This window comes from Mobula birostris, chromosome 22, assembly GCF_030028105.1.
Source record: "Mobula birostris isolate sMobBir1 chromosome 22, sMobBir1.hap1, whole genome shotgun sequence".
Taxonomy (NCBI): domain Eukaryota; kingdom Metazoa; phylum Chordata; class Chondrichthyes; order Myliobatiformes; family Myliobatidae; genus Mobula; species Mobula birostris.
In genome coordinates, this window is record NC_092391.1 from 16654882 (window position 1) to 16674921 (window position 20040).

The 20040-nt window shown below is 43.1% G+C and overlaps 3 protein-coding genes across 3 annotated transcripts in view; 1 reads left to right on the forward strand and 2 right to left on the reverse strand.

The window, feature by feature from the left end:
• phyhd1 (phytanoyl-CoA dioxygenase domain containing 1) overlaps positions 1 to 7063 on the reverse strand; it is a 42583-nt gene extending 35520 nt beyond the window's left edge. The window contains 2 exon segments of the mRNA XM_072240146.1: positions 1500 to 1658; positions 6821 to 7063. Coding sequence (XP_072096247.1) covers positions 1500 to 1658; positions 6821 to 6847 — 186 coding nt within the window. The 5' untranslated portion in view covers positions 6848 to 7063.
• The window catches only part of LOC140186189 (kynurenine--oxoglutarate transaminase 1-like), a 158571-nt gene continuing 145554 nt past the window's right edge, over positions 7024 to 20040 (forward strand). Inside the window, exon 1 of the mRNA XM_072240140.1 lies at positions 7024 to 7175. The gene's annotated coding sequence lies outside the window, so the exon portion shown is untranslated. The remainder of the gene's footprint in view (positions 7176 to 20040) is intronic.
• Positions 14910 to 17318, reverse strand: LOC140186130 (volume-regulated anion channel subunit LRRC8D-like). Its single transcript, XM_072240036.1, has one exon. It carries the CDS (start codon positions 17316 to 17318, stop codon positions 14910 to 14912), a length of 2409 nt encoding a protein of 802 aa, XP_072096137.1.

Here is a 20040-nt window from a genome sequence, read left to right on the forward strand (position 1 = left end):
CTATTAAGGCTGATTTATACTTGTGCGTACGGGCTACGTCGTAGCCTAATTTATACTTTTGCGTAGCCCTACGCCGTAGCGAGCATGCGTAGTTGTGTCTGCATCGCTCTGCAATTCACCACCAAAATGCTAGTTGGCGGTGGGGTTTCTATGCCACTGCATTGAGTTTCTTCGTGAGAGACACAGACGAGGAAGTGCATTTCAAATATTTTTGGATGTCGTCAGGTAGATTTGACGATTTGGTTCATCATCTCCAACCATTTATTTCACATCAGTGTACAGAGGAAAGCAACCAGAAATGCGTAGGAGGAAATGCGATGCTACCAAGCGGACCAATCACAGCTGTTGCGGTCTGCGTCGCCGTGACGAGTGAATTACATTTTTAGGGAGGTGCACGTCACCCTACGGTGTAGGGTACGCGGTACCTATGGCATACATTTGACACACAAGTATAAATCAGCCTTTAGGAGCAATCAAATCAGCTACTTTCCAAACCCAGTTAGCCAAAAAAGGCTACACAAGTGGTGAAGTGGAAAATGGAGGTAATCTGTAACAACCAACAGCTCAGCTGCAGCAAAATGAAGGGGATAAAATAGATTGGACCTCTGACCCACTGGAGGAGATTAGAATGAGATGCATCTTGGAAACAGGAGCTAAATCCTTTCTTAATCCTGGAACAGTACAAGAACTCAAGGTTGCAGGCAGATTAGATCCAACAGTTGCAAGGAGAAATCAAAACTTGGACTCTACCACATGTGCAACTTCAGCACAACACTATCTTTGTCAAAACAGCCCACTTAAATGGCATCCACTTTTTGCTGCCTCAGTAAATCAGTCAGCATAATCAAAGATCTCACCCACCCAGGGCATTCGCCCCATCTTCCACTGGGCAGAAGATACAAAAGCCTGAAAACACATACCACAAGGCTCAAAGGCAGCTTCTACCCCACCGTTGTAAGACTATTAAATAGTTCCCTTGACTTCACAATCTACCTGGTTATGATCTTGCACCTTGTTATTTACCTGCACTCCACTCTCTGCAGCTATGTTCCACATTTTTGTTTTACCTTCTTCTACATCAATGTATTGAATGATGATATGATCTGTATATGCAAAAACTTGGTTATCACTGGATCATGGTACATGTGACAATAATAAACCAATTCCAATAAGTGTACCGTCTAAAGAGTGTCCTATAGCAAACTATTGAGTCGCCTCTCTAGCTTGAGACTTCTATCATCCAGAGTAGAAGGGCCAAGGCATATAGGAATACCACGAAGATCCTCTCTACATCAGTCATCATCACCAAGCCCAAATCCTGGAATTAATTATCCAGCAGTGCTTTGAGAATACCCTCACTACAAGGACTACATTGAATCAGAAACTCATTCCCAGGAACATTTTAGATAAATAGACATCGCTTTGGCAATATAATGATTTTTAAAAATACACACAAAGTATTAAAGTGCAAATACAATAGCCAGTTCTCACACAACAACCTGTGTTTCAATCTGCTCTCCTTCCCGGGTTGAGAATTCAGTACGAAGATGGCAAGGGACATCCATCTCATCAATAATCTCTGATATCCGTGCTCTCAGAGAATCACATTCCTCCACCGTGATAAAACCTTCAATAGTAACAAAGCCATCTTTCCTAAACTAGAGATGAAAGAAACAGTCAAATTAGTTCAGACCTGTGGTTGGTAAGTTGATGGAAAAGATCCTGAGAGGCAGGATTTATAAACATTTCGAGAGGCATAATATGTTTAGGAATAGTCACCATGGCCTTTGTCAAAGGCAGGTCATGCTTTACGAGCCTGACTGAATTTTCTGAGGATGTGACAAAACACATTGATGTAGGTAGAGCAGTAGATGTAGTGTATATTCGATTTTAGCAGGGCATTTGATAAGGTACCCCATGCAAGGCTTATTGAGAAAGTAAGGAGGCATGGGATCCAAGGAGACCTTGCTTTGTGGATCCAGAATTGGCTTGCCCACAGAAGGCAAAGATTGATTGTAAACAGGTCATATTCTGCATGGAGGTTGGTCACCAGTGGTGTGGCTCAAGGATCTGTTCTGGGACCCATCCTCTTCATGATTTTTATAAATGATCTGGATGAGGAAGTGGAGGGAAAGGTTAGTAAATTTGCTGATGACACAAAGGTTGGGGGTGTTGTGGATAGTGTGGAAGGCTGTGAGAGGTTACAGCAGGACATTGATAGGATGCAAAACTGGGCTGAGAAGTGACAGATGGAGTTCAACCCAGATAAGTGTGAGGTGGTTCATTTTGGTAGGTCAAATATGATGGCAGAGTATAGTATTAATGGTAAGACTCTTGGCAGTGTGGAGGATCAGGGGGATCTTGGGGTCTGAGTCCATAGGGCACTCAAAGCTGCTGCACAGGTTGACTCTGTGGTTAAGAAGGCATGTGGTGCATTGGCCTTCATTAACCGTGGGACTGAGTTTAAGAGCTGAGAGGAAATGTTGCAGCTATATAGGACCCTGCTCAGACCCCACTTGGAGTAATGTGCTCAATTTTGGTCACCTCACTACAGGAAGGATGTAGAAACTATAGAAAGGGTGCAGAGGAGATTTACAAGGATGTTGCCTGGATTGGGGAGCATGCCTTATGAGAATAGGTTGAGTGAACTCGACCTTTTTTCCTTGGAGTGGCAGAGGATGAGAGGTGTCCTGATAGAGTTGTGTAAGATTATGAGAGGCATTCATCGTGTGGATAGTCAGGGACATTTTGCCAGGGCTGAAATGGCTAACTCAAGAGGACATAAGGTGCTTGGAAGTAGGTACAGAGGAGATGTCAGGGGTAAGCCTTTTATGCAGAGAATGGTGAGTGTGTGGAATGGGCTGCCGGTGGAGGCGGATACAATAGGATCTTTTAAGAGACTCCTGGATAGGTATGTGAAGCTTAGAAAAATAGAGGGCAATGTGTAACCTGAGGTAATTTCTAAGGTAGGTACCTGTTCAGCACAGCATTGTGGGCTGAAGGGCCTGTACTGTGCTGCAGGTTTTCTATGTTTCTAAGGTTCTCAGCCTGAAATGTTGACCGTTTATCCCCTACATATTTGCTATTGACTCTGTGGTTAAGAAGGCATGTGGTGCATTGGCCTTCATTAACCGTGGGACTGAGTCAATAACAAATACTCAATTTCTGTGCAGAGAAAAATGAGTATTATTATAGGTCAGTCATCTTTTATCAGAACTACTTTCTGCTTCTTCCCCCTCAAGTTTTTTTTTCCGCCTCCATTAAAAAAGGGAACTTTCTTTTCCTATTTCTAACAAAAGACCAGTACCCCAAAATGATAATTCTATTTCTCTGCTTGACTCATTGGGTATTTCCTACATTTTCTGTTTTATTTCAGGTTATCTAGTTATTTATCTAAATTTGCAGAATGTGAGAATCCGGTTTATAATCACCTACGTATGTTGTGGGACGGGTGAGTCCTGGGCTGGACGTCCTGTTCACTTAAGGAAGGTGAAGCGTCTGCCATAGCCTCTCCTTTCCGGGTGCAGTGATTGCCGCAGGACCACTGTTTGGCTTGCCGTGCAGGAGGTCATTCACGTATGACCTCTCCCACACAACTGTGCCCACAGCAACACCTTAACATGGCATCCCTGTTCTTACTGAATTTGCCACATCATGGCGCAACTGAGAGTCCAGTGGTATAACTGGGTGGACAAGCTGGGCTCATCAGCCTTGGCAAAGGACAACTCTGATTCCAGACCCAGATAGGCCACAAGACCAAAGAGCAGAATTAGGCCATTCAGCCCATCAAGTCTGCTCCGCTATTGCACTGCAGCAGCTCGCTGTACATTGCGGAATGTCCCCTGGTCTGAAGAGTGGAATCGGTCTGCGCGCACCGAACCTCACTCCAAACCTACGTAGCGCAGTGAGGAAGAAAAGTCCTACAGCGTTAGAGATGGGGGCGAAACGTGAGGACTCTTCTTCCCACCTGCTCCTCGCAAGCGAAGAACCAGTCAGCATCATCTTGCGAAATTTGTTGATTTGTAGCAGCAATACAGAGCAAAACAAAATATTATAAATTACAATAAGAAACATATTAAAATTAAGTAAGTAGCGCAAAAGAGAACTTTTTTGCGAAGGCAAAGCTGGCTCTGTATTTAGCTGCTTTAAATGTAATTTATTGCTGTGAAATGGTTGGATTGATAAAGACTTTCTTCATTAATTGACACTTTGTGAACTAGATATCACTTGCAAGAGCAGCATTTCTTTCCATCCCTGGGTAGGTAAGAGTCAACAACATTGATGGGTCTGGAGTCCCCATGAAGGTTAAACTGGAGAAGAACAATATCGAGCCACAAACATGAGGACATCTGCAGAAACTGGAATTTCAAGCAACACACATAAAAATTGCTGGTGAACGCAGCAGGCCAGGCAGCACCTCTAGGAAGAGGTACAGTCGATGTTTCGGGCCGAAACCCTTCATCAGGACTAACTGAAAGAAGAGCTAGTAAGAGATTTGAAAGTGGGAGGGGGAGGGGGAGATCCAAAATGATAGGAGAAGACAGGAGGGGGAGGGATAGAGCCAAGAGCTGGACAGGTGATTGGCAAAAGGGATATGAGAGGATCATGGGATAGGAGGCCTAGGGAGAAAGAAAGGGGGAGGGGGGAAGCCTAGAGGATGGGCAAGGAGTTATAGTGAGAGGGACAGAGGGAGAAAAAGGAGAGAGAGAGAAAAAAAAATTAAAATAATAATAAATAATGGATGGGGTACAAAGGGGAGGTGGGGCATTAGCAGAAGTTTGAGAAGTCAATGTTCATGCCATCAGGTTGGAGGCTACCCAGATGGAATATAAGGTGAGTTGTCCCTCCAACGTGAGTGTGGCTTCATCTTTACAGTAGAGGAGGCTGTGAGAATATGTCTATCCACGGCCTCCTCTACTGTCAAGATGAAGCCACACTCAGGTTGGAGGAACAACACCTTATATTCCGTCTGGGTAGCCTCCAACCTGACAGCATGAACATTGACTTCTCTAACTTCCGTTAATCCCCCACCTCCCCTTCATACCCCATCCGTTATTTATTATTTTTTTCTCTCTCTTCTTTTTCTCCCTCTGTCCCTTTCACTATAACTCCTTGCCCATCCTCTGGGCTTCCCCCCTCCCCCTTTCTTTCTCCCTAGGCCTCCCTCCCGTCCCATGATCCTCTCATATCCCTTCTGCCAATCAATTTTCCAGCTCTGGGCTCCATTTCCCACCCCGCCTGTCTTTTCCTGTTATTTCCAATATAGAAACAGCCAGGTTTTACAACAACACACATCAAAGTTGCTGGTGAACGCAGCAGGCCAGGCAGCATCTGTAGGAAGAGGTGCAGTCGACGTTTCAGGCCAAGACCCTTCGTCAGGACTAACTGAAGGAAGAGTGAGTAAGGGATTTGAAAGTTGGAGGGGGAGGGGGAGATTCAAAATGATAGGAGAAGACAGGAGGGGGAGAGATAGAGCCAAGAGCTGGACAGGTGATAGGCAAAAGGGGATACGAGAGGATCATGGGACAGGAGGTCCGGGAAGAAAGACAAGGAGGGGGGGGACCCAGAGGATGGGCAAGAGGTATATTCAGAGGGACAGAGGGAGAAAAAGGAGAGTGAGAGAAAGAATGTGTGCATAAAAATAAGTAACAGATGGGGTACGAGGGGGAGGTGGGGCCTTAGCGGAAGTTAGAGAAGTCGATGTTCATGCCATCAGGTTGGAGGCTACCCAGACGGAATATAAGGTGTTGTTCCTCCAACCTGAGTGTGGCTTCATCTTTACAGTAGAGGAGGCTGTGGATAGACATGTCAGAATGGGAATGGGATGTGGAATTAAAATGTGTGGCCACTGGGAGATCCTGCACCCAGTGGGCTCTGTCCACCAGAGAAAGCAGGATCTCCCAGTGGCCACACATTTTAATTCCACATCTCATTCCCATTCTGACATGTCTATTCACGTCCTCCTCTACTGTAAAGATGAAGCCACACTCAGGTTGGAGGAACAACACCTTATATTCCGTCTGGGTAGCCTCCAACCTGATGGCATGAACATCGACTTCTCTAACTTCCGCTAAGGCCCCACCTCCCCCTCGTACCCCATCTGTTACTTATTTTTATGCACACATTCTTTCTCTCACTCTCCCTTTTCTCCCTCTGTCCCTCTGAATATACCTCTTGCCCATCCTCTGGGTCCCCCCCCCCCCCCCGTCTTTCTTCCTGGACCTCCTGACCCATGATCCTCTCGTATCCCCTTTTGCCTATCACCTGTCCAGCTCTTGGCTCCATCCCTCCCCCTCCTGTCTTCTCCTATCATTTTGGATCTCCCCCTCCAACTTTCAAATCCCTTACTCACTCTTCCTTCAGTTAGTCCTGACGAAGGGTCTCGGCCTGAAACGTCGACTGCACCTCTTCCTACAGATGCTGCCTGGCCTGCTGCGTTGAATTTCCAGCATCTGCAAAATTCCTGTTGTTCAGGTTTTACAGCAATCCAGATTCACATCGCAGCATACTGAGAAATACTTTCAGCTGAGAAACAACGCAAGGATGTGCTGGGGCAGCTTGCAACTGTCACCACGCATCATTATCATGCCCAGCATGATCAGCAGAGCAAAACAAACAGACACCACAGCAAAACAAGACCCTTTCCTACGCACACAGGGAGTCCTCCAGCCCCAGGACAAGTCGCCTCCAGGATATTCAACGAATTTTTAATTACACCCAGTCCTTCGGCTAACTCTTCTCCGCTGAAGCAGTGTCTCGCCCTTTCTGCTGATAAATACAACTTATAGGAAGCTAATCAAAGTGTTCGAGTGTCACTCACCTCCGCAGCGAGCTCATCTGTAAGCATGTTGTTTCTTCAAAGTGAAAACGTGCCGCTGTCTGTTCACGCTGCCCACCCACACTCGGATTCAGCTCCCCAAGCAACACACACAAAATGCTGGCGGAACTCAGCAGGTCAGGCAGCGCCCATGCAACAGAGTAAATAGGCAACGTTCCGGTCCAAGATTGAGAAAGCGCGAGGAAGAAGTCCGAATCAGAAGGGGGAGAATGAAGCAGAAGGTGATAGGTGAAACCGGGAGAGGAGGCGGGGTGAAGTGAAGAGCTGGGAAGTCGATTGGTGAAAGAGAAGGTGGAATCTGATTGGAGACCATGGAAGAGCGGCGGGAGCTCCAGAGGTAGGTGACGGGCAGGTTCAAAATGAAGGTGTGAAGAGAAACACAAATGAGGAATGGTGAAGTGGGGCGGAGGGGGTGAATAATTACTGGAAGTTCGCGTAATCGATGTTCACGCCGCCAGGTTGAAGGCTACTTGGAAGGAATATCAGGAGTTGCTTCTCCAACCTGAGAGTGGCTTTATCGTGGTAATCGTGGACTGGCATATATGGGAATGGGAATGGGAATGGGAATGAGAATAGAAATGGGTGGCCACTGGGAAATCCCGCTTTTTGAGACGGGCGGAGCGAAGGTGCTCGACGCAGCGGTCTCCCACTCTACGTCGGGTCTCACAGGTATACAGGGGGATACGCAGATGAGGTGTCACCTCACCTGGAGGGACTGTTTGAGGGTCCTGAATGGTAGTGAGAGAGGATGTGTAAGGGCAGGTGTTGCACTTGTTCCACCTGCAAGGATAAGTGCCGGGAGGGAGATGAATGGACAAGGGAGTCACGTAGGGAGTGATCCCTGCGGAAAGTGGGGCGGGGAAGGGGGTGGAAGGGAAAGATGTGCTTGGTGGTGGGATCCCGTTGGAGGTGAGAGAAGTTACGGAGAATTACGTGTTGGAAGCGGGGGTTAATGGGGTTTTAGTACTTGGTCAGGTACCCTGTATGAGCTGGATGTTCCTGAAGGCTACTCGAATGTCTTGCTCAGAGACTGAAATCACAGGATCATCGGAGGCTGCCGGAATTCACGAAGCGTGTCAAAGGTTCCAGGGTTAAGCAGGAAAATGGGGTAGAGAGGGATAATATATTAGCCATGATTGAATGGTGGAGCAGACTTGATGGGTGAATGGCCTAATTCTGCTCTAGTATCTTATGGTCTTATGACCTGCTGAATCCCTCCAACAGTGTTTTTTACTCCAGGTATCAGCTATCTGTAGTCCCTTGTGTCTTCTACCAGTAACCTATTTGTTATCTTGTATTGTCACACTGTGCCACACATATTCAGGAAGGGAATATTTGGAAGTTTGTATCTTCTCATTAAAACTTTTTCTCATGTTTCCAATTCATGGAGTGTCCTGTTCTTTAACCTTCCCGCCCTTCATGGCCTTGGGCTTTCATGCTACTCAAATCTTTTGCTTTCAGCTGTACTATCAGTGCATTGTCAATGAAAGGAAGTGACAGATTTTACTAATAAAGACTTTTTCTCAGCATATAAAGGAAATGGAAATAAGTGAATATTGAAGCAAGAATGAGCATTCAGTAAGATTATTGGGCAACGCTAATTAAAATAATGCCATTCAAATATAACAGATGCCCAAACGTTGGATAGAGAGAGATTGAAAATCTGGTTGAGTCCACAACAACCTCTCACTCAAAATTGGCAAAACCAGAGAGCTAATTATTGACTACAATGGGAAGAAATTGGGGATCTGAAGTGGAGAGAGTCAGTAACTTAAAATTCCTGGCCATTATCACATCAGAGGATCTGTCCTGGGACCAGCATATAAATGCCATTTCGAAGAAAGCACAGCAGTGCCTCTACTTTCTCAGAAATTTGCTTTGATTTGACATGTCATCTTAGCCACCTCGTCAGAAGTGTAAAGTGAGTAGACCAAGGAGACCAAATATGAACCATATTTGATTGGGGAGCTTAAGATAAAGGAACCCTTATGAGATAGTGAACATAATATGACAGAATTCACCCTGCAGTTTGAGAGGGAGAAGCTAATGTTAGATATTACAGTGGAGTAAAGGGAATCAAAAGCATAGCCAGGTGGCTACACATCGAGGAAATGGAAGTCATCCAAAAAACGAAGGATAGATCTGTATGGAAAACCATGGTCACCAAAGTCCGCATTGGATTTGGTACCTAGACAGACAGAAAAGGGAATTACAGAGACAAGAGAGAAGAGCTGGCCAAAACTGACTGGAAGAGGGCACCAGCAGAGTAGCTGGGAAGAGGTAAAAGAATGAAAAAGGAACACACATCAAAGTTGCTGGTGAACGCAGCAGGCCAGACAGCATCTCTAGGAAGAGGTACAGTCGATGTTTCGGGCCGAGACCCTTCATCAGGAGCCAGAAGGGTCTCGGCCCGAAACGTCGACTGTACATCTTCCTAGAGATGCTGCCTGGCCTGCTGCGTTCACCAGCAACTTTGATGTGTGTTGCTTGAATTTCCAGCATCTGCAGAATTCCTCATGTTTGCGAATGAAGAAGGAATATAGTTAGAGAGAATAGTGCTTCCAGGTGAGGTGACCCTTAATCTACGAGTTTGTCAGTGTTACCTATTTTATCCGGCGCTGCCTCCTCTGCATCAGTGAGACCCGACACTGATTGGGGGATTACTTCATTGAACACCTTCACTCTGTCCACCATAGCCGGTAGGATCTCCTGGTGACCCCCATTCCAATTCGACTTCCTACTCCCATATCTGTCCATGGCCTCCTTCACTGCTATGATGAGGCCAAGCTCAACTGGAGAAGCAACACTTCTTATTCTCACTGAGTAGTCTCCAATCTATGGCTTGAACATCAATTTCTCTAACTTACAGTAATCTCTCCCATCTGTTTTTACCCCTTCCCTTTTTTCCAGTCCAGTTACCCTCTGTCCTGATGAAGGTAATTTCGAGTAACCTCAGGATTACTGACTGTGCCACGTGACAGTGAGTATAGGAATAGAGTGAGGTGGAGGATAGAAGTGTGGCTGAGGGATTGGAGCAGGTGGCAGGGATTCAGATTTCTGGATCATTGGGACCTCTTCTGGGGCAGGTGTGACCTGTACGAAAAGGATGGGTAGCATTTGAATCCAAGGGCGACCAATATCCTGGCAGGGAGGTTTGCTAAGGCTACTGGGGAGAGTTTAAACTAGAATTGCTGAGGGGTGGGAACCAAACTGAAGAGACGGGGGAAGGGGTGGTTGGCTTACAAATAGAAAAAGCTTGTAGACAGTGCGAGAGGGAGGATAGGCAGGTGATAGAGAAGGGATGCACGCAGATCGGTGGTTTGAGATATGTCAATTTTAATGCGAGGAGTATTATGAATAAAGCGGATGAGCTTAGAGCGTGGATCAGTACTTGGAGCTATGATGTTGTGGCCATTACAGAGACTTGGATGGCTCAGGGGCAGGAATGGTTACTTAGAGTGCCAGGCTCTAGATATTTCAGAAAGGACAGGGAAGGAGGCAAAAGAGGTGGGGGCATGGCACTGCTGATCAGAGATAGTGTCACAGCTGCAGAAAAGGAGGAAGTCATGGAGGGATTGTCTACTGAGTCTCTGTGGGTGGAAGTTAGGAACAGGGAGGGGTCAATAACTCTACTGGATGTTTTTTATAGACCACTCAATAGTAACAGGGACATTGAGGAGCAGATAGGGAGACAGATTCTGGAAAGGTGTAATAATAACAGGGTTGTCATGGTGGGAGATTTTAATTTCCCAAATATTGACTGTCATCTTCCTAGAGCAAGGGGTCTAGATGGGGTGGAGTTTGTTAGGTGTGTCCAGGAAGGTTTCTTGACACAATATGTAGATAAGTCTACAAGAGGAGAGGCTGTACTTGATCTGGTATTGGGAAATGAACCTGGTCAGGTGTCAGATCTCTCAGTGGGAGAGCATTTTGGAGATAGTAATCACAATTCTATCCCCTTTACCATATGTGAGGAGTATTATGAATAATTGGAGAGTGATAGGAACAGACAAGTTAGGAAAGCGTTTACTTGGAGTAAAGGGAAATATGAAGCTATCAGGCAGGAACTTGGAAGCATAAATTCAGAGCAGATGTTCTCAGGGAAATATATGGCAGAAAAGTGGCAAATGTTCAGGGGATATTTGCATGCCATTTCTGCATAGGTACATTCCAATTAGACAGGGAAAGGATGGTAGGGTACAGGAACTATAGTGTACAAAGGCTGTTGAAACTCCAGTCAAGAAAAAAAGAAAAGCTTACGAAAGGTTAAAAAAACTAAGTAGTGATAGAGATCTAGAAGATTATAAGGCTAGCAGGAAGGAGTTTAAGAATGAAATTAGGAGAGCCAGAAGGGGCCATAAGTAAGGCCTTGGCAAGCAGGATTAAGAAAAAACTCCAAGGCATTGAGGAGCAAGAGGATAAGACATGAGAGAATAGGACCAATCAAGTGTGACTGTGCAAAAATGTGTATGGAATGGGAGGAGATAGCAGAGGTACTTAGTGAATACTTTGCCTCAGTATTCACAATGGAAAAGGATCTTGGCAATTGTAGGGATGACTTACAGTGGACTGAAAAGCTTAAGCATATAGACATTAAGAAAGAGGATGTGTTGGAGCTTTTGGAAAGCATCAAAATGGATAAGTCACCGAGACCGGACGAGATGTACCCTAGGCTACTGTGGGAGGCGAGGGAAGAGATTGCTGAGCCTCTAGCAATGATCTTTGCATCATCAATGGGGACGAGAGAGGTTCCGGAGGACTGGAGGGTTGCAGATGTTGTTCCCTTATTCAAGAAAGGGTGTATAAGATAACCCAGGAAATTATAGACCTGTGGTTGGTAAGTTGATGGAAAAGATCCTGAGAGGCAGGATTTATAAACATTTCGAGAGGCATAATATGTTTAGGAATAGTCACCATGGCTTTGTCAAAGGCAGGTCATGCTTTACGAGCCTGACTGAATTTTCTGAGGATGTGACAAAACACATTGATGTAGGTAGAGCAGTAGATGTAGTGTATATTCGATTTTAGCAGGGCATTTGATAAGGTACCCCATGCAAGGCTTATTGAGAAAGTAAGGAGGCATGGGATCCAAGGAGACCTTGCTTTGTGGATCCAGAATTGGCTTGCCCACAGAAGGCAAAGATTGATTGTAAACAGGTCATATTCTGCATGGAGGTTGGTCACCAGTGGTGTGGCTCAAGGATCTGTTCTGGGACCCATCCTCTTCATGATTTTTATAAATGATCTGGATGAGGAAGTGGAGGGAAAGGTTAGTAAATTTGCTGATGACACAAAGGTTGGGGGTGTTGTGGATAGTGTGGAAGGCTGTGAGAGGTTACAGCAGGACATTGATAGGATGCAAAACTGGGCTGAGAAGTGACAGATGGAGTTCAACCCAGATAAGTGTGAGGTGGTTCATTTTGGTAGGTCAAATATGATGGCAGAGTATAGTATTAATGGTAAGACTCTTGGCAGTGTGGAGGATCAGGGGGATCTTGGGGTCTGAGTCCATAGGGCACTCAAAGCTGCTGCACAGGTTGACTCTGTGGTTAAGAAGGCATGTGGTGCATTGGCCTTCATTAACCGTGGGACTGAGTTTAAGAGCTGAGAGGAAATGTTGCAGCTATATAGGACCCTGCTCAGACCCCACTTGGAGTAATGTGCTCAATTTTGGTCACCTCACTACAGGAAGGATGTAGAAACTATAGAAAGGGTGCAGAGGAGATTTACAAGGATGTTGCCTGGATTGGGGAGCATGCCTTATGAGAATAGGTTGAGTGAACTCGACCTTTTTTCCTTGGAGTGGCAGAGGATGAGAGGTGTCCTGATAGAGTTGTGTAAGATTATGAGAGGCATTCATCGTGTGGATAGTCAGGGACATTTTGCCAGGGCTGAAATGGCTAACTCAAGAGGACATAAGGTGCTTGGAAGTAGGTACAGAGGAGATGTCAGGGGTAAGCCTTTTATGCAGAGAATGGTGAGTGTGTGGAATGGGCTGCCGGTGGAGGCGGATACAATAGGATCTTTTAAGAGACTCCTGGATAGGTATGTGAAGCTTAGAAAAATAGAGGGCAATGTGTAACCTGAGGTAATTTCTAAGGTAGGTACCTGTTCAGCACAGCATTGTGGGCTGAAGGGCCTGTACTGTGCTGCAGGTTTTCTATGTTTCTAAGGTTCTCAGCCTGAAATGTTGACCGTTTATCCCCTACATATTTGCTGCCTGACTTGCTGAGTTCCTCCAGAGTTTTGTGTGTAGTGATTACCCTCTCATCCTTCTCTTTCCCCCTGTCCTCCTGACTTGCCCATCAGTTATTTGGCTCTCCACCTCCTTCCTTTTATTCCATGGTCCATTGTCCTCACCTATTAGATTTCTTCTTCAGTTCTTTATCTCATCAATCTATCATCTCCCAGCTTTTCACATTGTTTCTGCCGCCCACCTCTTCCCTATCACCTTGTCTCACCTACCACCTGCCATCTTCTTATTCTGGCTTCTACCCCTTCCTGCTCAGTTCTGCTGAGGTAAGGGCATCACAGGTTATGGGGAAAAGGCAGGAGAATGTGTTTGAGAGGCATAATGAATCAGTCTTGATGGAGCGGCAGAGCAGACGTTACCTTAAGCTCCTTAATCAAATCTGGTTCAACACTCAACACTTAATCCAGAATTGCCTTTTCCCTATTGGGCTCAACCACAAGCTGCTCTGAAAAGGCATCTTGTAGACATTCTACAAACTCTCGCTCATGGGATCCAGCACTAACCTTATTTTCTCAATCTACCTATATATTGAAATCCCCTATATTGTAACTTTGCCATTTTTGCATACCTTTTCTATCTCCCATTGTAACTTGTACTATTGGCTAATATTTGGAGGCCTGTATATAACTCCCATCAGAATTTCTTTACCCTTGCAGTTTCTTAACTCTATCCACAAGGATCCTACATCTTCTTACTCTACGTCTCCTCTTTCCAAGGATTTGATTTCATTACCAGCAGAGCCACCCCAACCCTTCTACCTATCTGCCTCCCTTACCATACATATCCTTGGATATTAAGCTCCCAACTATGATCTTCTTTCAGCCTCAATTCAGTGATGCCCACAATGTCATGCCTGCCAATTTCTAGCAAGATCATATACCTTATTTCATATACAACATGTATTCAAATACAACATGTTCAGTCCTGTATTCATCACCCTTTTCAATTCTGCCCCCATGCGACTGGAAGTTAAATTCTTATCCCTTTCTAAACTTTTGTCTTTTTATTTATTCTGGAGTCTTTCATAATCTCTCCTGCACTCTCCTTCCCTTTTATTATTCTCTCTTTTCAAAACTGTTGAACATACTACTTAATTTAAAGACACACTCCACCCCATCCCACTGACTGTAATTTTGCCCTATCAACTGCCTATCTTTCCCTCAGGTCTGCTTCATCATTTAATATGAACTTGGCTGATCAATTCTTGCCCTCAACAGTATCTTCACACTTTTCCCTTTACCACTTAATTCCCTTGTAGTTTAACTGTCTATTTGTCTCTCCCTCAACAACTCTGCTTCCATAGCTCTCCGGAGTAGAGAGTTCCAAAGGTTCATCACACTCTGGTAGAAGAAACACCTCCTTATTTCTGTCTTAAATGAGTGACCCTTCGTTCTGATACTATACCTCCTGGTTCTAGATTTCATAGCTAATACGTTACGCAGTTGCTTTTGTGTTGTAAATCCTAAGTAACTTTATAATCAGAATCAGAGTTAGGTTTAATATGTCATGAAATTTGATATTAGGGTCTACAGGGATTAAGAATGGTCTGTCACCATCTTTTCAAGCCACTTATGGATCAGCAATGAATTTGGCTTCTCAGAATTGATCACTATCCAGCAACAATTTTTAATAACGTCTTAATAATATTAGGCAATATTTGGGTTTAGGCCATTGTTTATTCAGAATCTGATTTCCTTTGACTGTAAAGTGATAGACGAAAGTAGGTAAGATCAATTACTTTTTTTTCTTACATCAAGCATCTCTTGTGTGGTAGCAACGTTTTTGGAATTAAAGTATTGATGCCTAATTGTTCTCATGTTAACTTCCATCCATCTTCTCTCTTATTTCTAAAGGAAGTGACTCAAAAACATACTGTTCTACAATGAGTCCACTAACTTTCAACAAGAGGCACTGTCCTATTTCTGATGGGAGTTTCTCCAAGTGATTTCCCTGGAGTTCCAACTGAGATAGTTGAGCGAGTCTTGAAATCTTGCCACTGAGGGATGAAATTAAGTTATAACTTAGCTTCAGAGTCATGAGTTTGACACATTTGAAGAGCTGATCTGGAAGGACTTCAATTCTGTTGTGACGCAGATCTAAAAAGTACAGATGTTTGAGATTCCCAATATCAGGTGGAATTACAGAAATGTTGTTGTTTTGTAACTCAAGATAATACAGTTTCTCAATACTGAAAAGGGTTTTTGGCAAGACTTCGATCTGGTTGTTGGACATGTATAGGTACTCAAGCTTCTTGATTAAATTAATTGTTGGTGGAATCACTTTGATCATATTGAACCAGAACTTCAAACAGTTTAATCTCTCCAGATATTGCAGATGGGTAATGTCTTCAATTTTGGTAAGGTTGTTACCTTTGAGGTCCAGGACTTGAAGTTTGGATAAAGTATAAATGGCTGTTGGGATCTTGTCTAGTTCACAGTTGTGAAGTTCAATTTGGGTCAGATTGACCATTTTCTTTAAGATACTAAGGCTCAGGAGCTTGGTCTTATCATTGTGAATACAAAGCTTGACCAAGTGGAATGCAACATCAATGATGGCGGAGGGCAGCTTGGAGAGACTTGTCTTTAGGTAAAGAACTTTCAAGGAGCGGAGTCCTTTCATTGATTCCAGTTCTACAGCTTTCTTTTCAATAGCTAGCTTTCCAGTAAGGTACAATTCTTTGAGCTGAATCAGTTTGTAGATCCAGTCAGGTATTTCATCACGATTTACATATTTAACTCCCACTTTTTTGAGTTGGTTTCTCAACCACATCAAAGCTAATGGTGTAACTTCAGTTACACAGTGTGACAGCCAGATTTCTTCCAGCTGGGTGAGTTGAGTAATTTTGTTGGAAATTTTAACATTACTACAAAGTTCCAGCTTTAAGACCTGTATCTCAGTAACATCATAGACAGCCTCAGGAATTCCAGAGAGCATGAAAAGGTACAACTCAAACTGATCTTTCTTAGTTTTAGTTAAATGCTTTTTCACCTTCTCTGCTGTCCAATCGTTATTCAAACTTAAAAATTTTAGCTTTTTCTCACTTACTTCTGAAAGGAAAACTGCAAGGCGATTGCAAAACAGTGTATCATACTGATCGATTAAATGCATCAAGAAGGCAAAGTCATTTTTTACATCAGGGATATCACTGAATTGATTTTCTCGTTTCTCAAACGAATATTGCTTTAGCGGTTTTCTGAAAACCCATATTAATGTGTGGACGCAGAGTATCCAATAGATAACTATTAAACCTAAGTACAGTAGGGCCATTTTCCCAATGAAACGAGCGGTAGGATAAGTACATCTGAAAGTCTTGTAAAAAACCAATGATAATGCATTAGGCTCACATTTATTGTAAAATTCAATAACGTAAATATAGGCTGGAAAGTAACCAATGATAATTAAGCAATATATAGTTTTGACTAAAGTTTGCCCAGCATATAATTTATAAATTGTATCTTTTTCTTCAACATGAAGTCTAAATTTCCTGACTTTCTCAAACAAAGCTTTAGCTTGCTCTGCGTCCTTCTTGTCCAGGGATGAATCAGTTTCCATTGTGTTCGACTGAATGCCTGTGGGAGCTTTATTGGCTGATGGATCAGTTTTAAGGGTTATCTCTTCAGTATCACTTTCAGAGGCTTTCTGTGTCTCTAGCTCCAAGACCTTCTCCACTTCACTAGTATCAACAATGATTGCTGTAGATAGGGCTTTGGATGTCCATGGTGATTGCAGACATTTCTGAAGAATGTCAAGGAATTGTTGCAGTTTGGAGCTTGTTTTGGGATATGTAAAACAGAAATTACTACAGATAATCAGACCAACTGTATGAAATAAAATTATGTAAGAGAAGAATCTGGTAAACCAAGGAATTTGACTGTGACATACTTGATTGATGTAGAAATATTGCCAATTGTATAACTGAGTAATCTTTCCTTGACTGATTTCAGGAGTCAGGGTTGGGCTCATAATTGCCTGTGGATTAGCATTGACGTGAGATATTTCTGAAGTATTTGGCTGGTTTGATTTTAGCTCACCTGCCTTTCCATCAACTTCACTGATGTATGGCAAGCATAAAGTATTATCCATGTAAAGCTGTATGCTGCAGCCAAAGATAGACAACAGCAACATAATGATGGCCAGGTAATCCATGCAAGTATCCCACCAAGGTTTGAAGACCCGGATGGCTGGTGGCTTATTTTCCAAAGTTGAAACATCAGAGACCGAAAACATACCTGAAAGAAATGCAAAAGTTTGATAGTATTTGAACCAAACATTTTGAGATACTAGCTCCTTCTGTAATGCAATTTTGATTAAGATTCTTCACCCAATAACATATCTAACAGGGGACTCCACTAATAGCTGCATTGTGGTTGAGATATTTGATGAAGTACAAAGATCGTTCAAAAAACAACAAAACTTATACAGGACCTACCTATGCAAAACAATATGATCTGATCTAAAATACTGTACAAGATTTACCCTCCTAAACCCCTCCATAATTTCTACCTATATTGCAAGAGATATCAAGGCCTTGACGAAGTTTTGTATTACAACTACATGAATGAAAGCCAGCTTTAGCTGTAAAATCTAGGGCTTTGTTCAGAGACCAAAGTTACATGGATATTAGAAACATTGTATTCTTTTAAAAAAATAAGGAAATAGGTTCTAGTACAGTATATCCAAACATAATCTAAAGTCAGGAACGGGAAGAGGCTGTACTGAGTCTTGAGCAACACACATAAAATGCTGGAAGAATTCCACAAGTCAGGCAACATCATGGAGAGGAATGAACAGTCAACATTTCAGGCTGAGTTCTTGACTATATACTCCTCTCCATAGATGCTGCCTGACCTGCTGAATTCCTCCAGCATTTTGCGTGTGTTGCTCTGGATTTCTAGGGTTAGGGTTAGGGTTAGGGCACCAGGCAGAGAAACTCTGGAGAGTATTGATAATTGAACATTGAACTGCATATAGTATTGAATTGTGTAAGGTGAAGGAAACAAGTAGGGTAGTTATGGAAAATATGACAATTAAAGAAGAGGAAGTACTGACACTTTTAAGGAATATAAAAGTGGATAGGTCTCCGGGTCTGGACAAGATATTCCCTAGGCCTTTGAGGGAAGTTAGTGTAGAAATAACAGGGGCTCTGACAGAAATATTTCAAATGTCATTAGAAACGGGAATGGTGCCGGAGGATTGGCGTATTGCTCATGTGGTTCCATTGTTTAAAAAGGGTTCTAAGAGTAAACCTGGCAATTATCGGCCTGTGAGTTTGACGTCAGTGGTGGGTAAATTGATGGAAAGTATTCTTAGAGATGGTATATATAATTTTCTGGATAGACAGGGTCTGATTAGGAACAGTAAACATGGATTTGTGTGTGGAAGGTCATGTTTGACAAATCTTATTGAACTTTTTGATGAGGTTGCTAAGAAAGTTGACGAGGGTAAATCGGTGGATGTTGTCTATATGGACTTCAGTAAGGCCTTTGACAAGGTTCCACACGGAAGGTTAGTTAGGAAGGTTCAATCATTAGGCATTAATAAGGAAGTAGTAAAATGGATTCAGCAGTGGCTGGATGGGAGACGCCAGAGAGTAGTGCTGGATAACTGTTTGTCAGTTTGGAGGACGGTGTGTAGCGGTTTGCCTCAATGATCTGTACTGGGTCCAATTTTGTTTGTAATATATATTAATGATCTAGATGATGGGGTGGTAAATTGGATTAGTAAGTATTCCGTGCTGTAATTGTTATATGGTTATATGGTTATATAGTATTGATAATAGCTGGGGTCGCCTGTCTTGTAAAGACATGGCCCAGAAGGTGGCAATGGTAAGCCGCTTCTGTCGAAAAACTTTTGCCAAGAACAATTATGGTCATAGACCATGATCACCCACGTCATTCGACATGGCATGTAATGATGGTGAGGATGATAACATATATATCACCATATAAAACCCTGAGATTCATTTTCTTGCAGGCATACTCAATGAATCCATAATAGAATAATAACCATAACAAAATCAATGAAAGACTACATCAGCTTGGGCATTTAACCAGTGTACAAAAGACAATGAACTGTACAAATACAAAAAATAAAGAAATAATAATAATAAATAAATAAGCAATAAATATCAAGAACATGAGATGTAGAGTGCTTGAAAGTGAATCCTTAGGTTGTGGGAACATTTCAGCGATGAGGCAAGTGAAGTTATCCCCTCTGGGTCAAGAGTCTGTTGGTTGAGGAGCAATAACTGTTCCTGAACCTGGTGGTGTGAGTCCTGAGATTCCTGTACCTTCTTCCTGATGGCAGCAGTGAGAAGAGAGCGTGGCCTAACGATGGATGCTGCTTTCCTGCGACAATACTCCATGTAAATGTACCCAGTGTTGGAGAGGGCTTTACCCGTGATGGACTGGTCTGTATCCACTACGTTTTGTAGGACTCTCTATTCAAGGGCATTGGTGTTTCCATACCAGGCTGCGATGCTGCCAGTCAATATACTCTCCACTACACATCTACAGAAGTTTTGTCAAAGTTTTAGATGTCATGCCAAATCTCCGCAAACTATTTTGCAAATTATTTGTGCAATTTGTTTTCTTTTGCACATTAGTTGTTTGTTAGTCTTTGTTTATGTATGTTTTATAAATTAAATTTTATTGTATTTTTTTATTTTTCTGTAAATGCCTGCAAGAAAATGAATCTCAATGTAGTACATGATAACATATACATTCTTTGATAATAAATTTACTTTGGCTTTAACTGTGACTTTGAATTTATGTTTATTGTACACCCTGATCCCTCCGATCTTGAACATTTATTCCATTTCTCTGGTCTTCCTGTGAAATAGATTACATTTCCACACAATATACTCCATCTGCTACTTTTTTCCACACACACTTTAACTTATACCATGATCACTTTTTAAATCTTTTTCATAACTTACTTTCCCATTTAG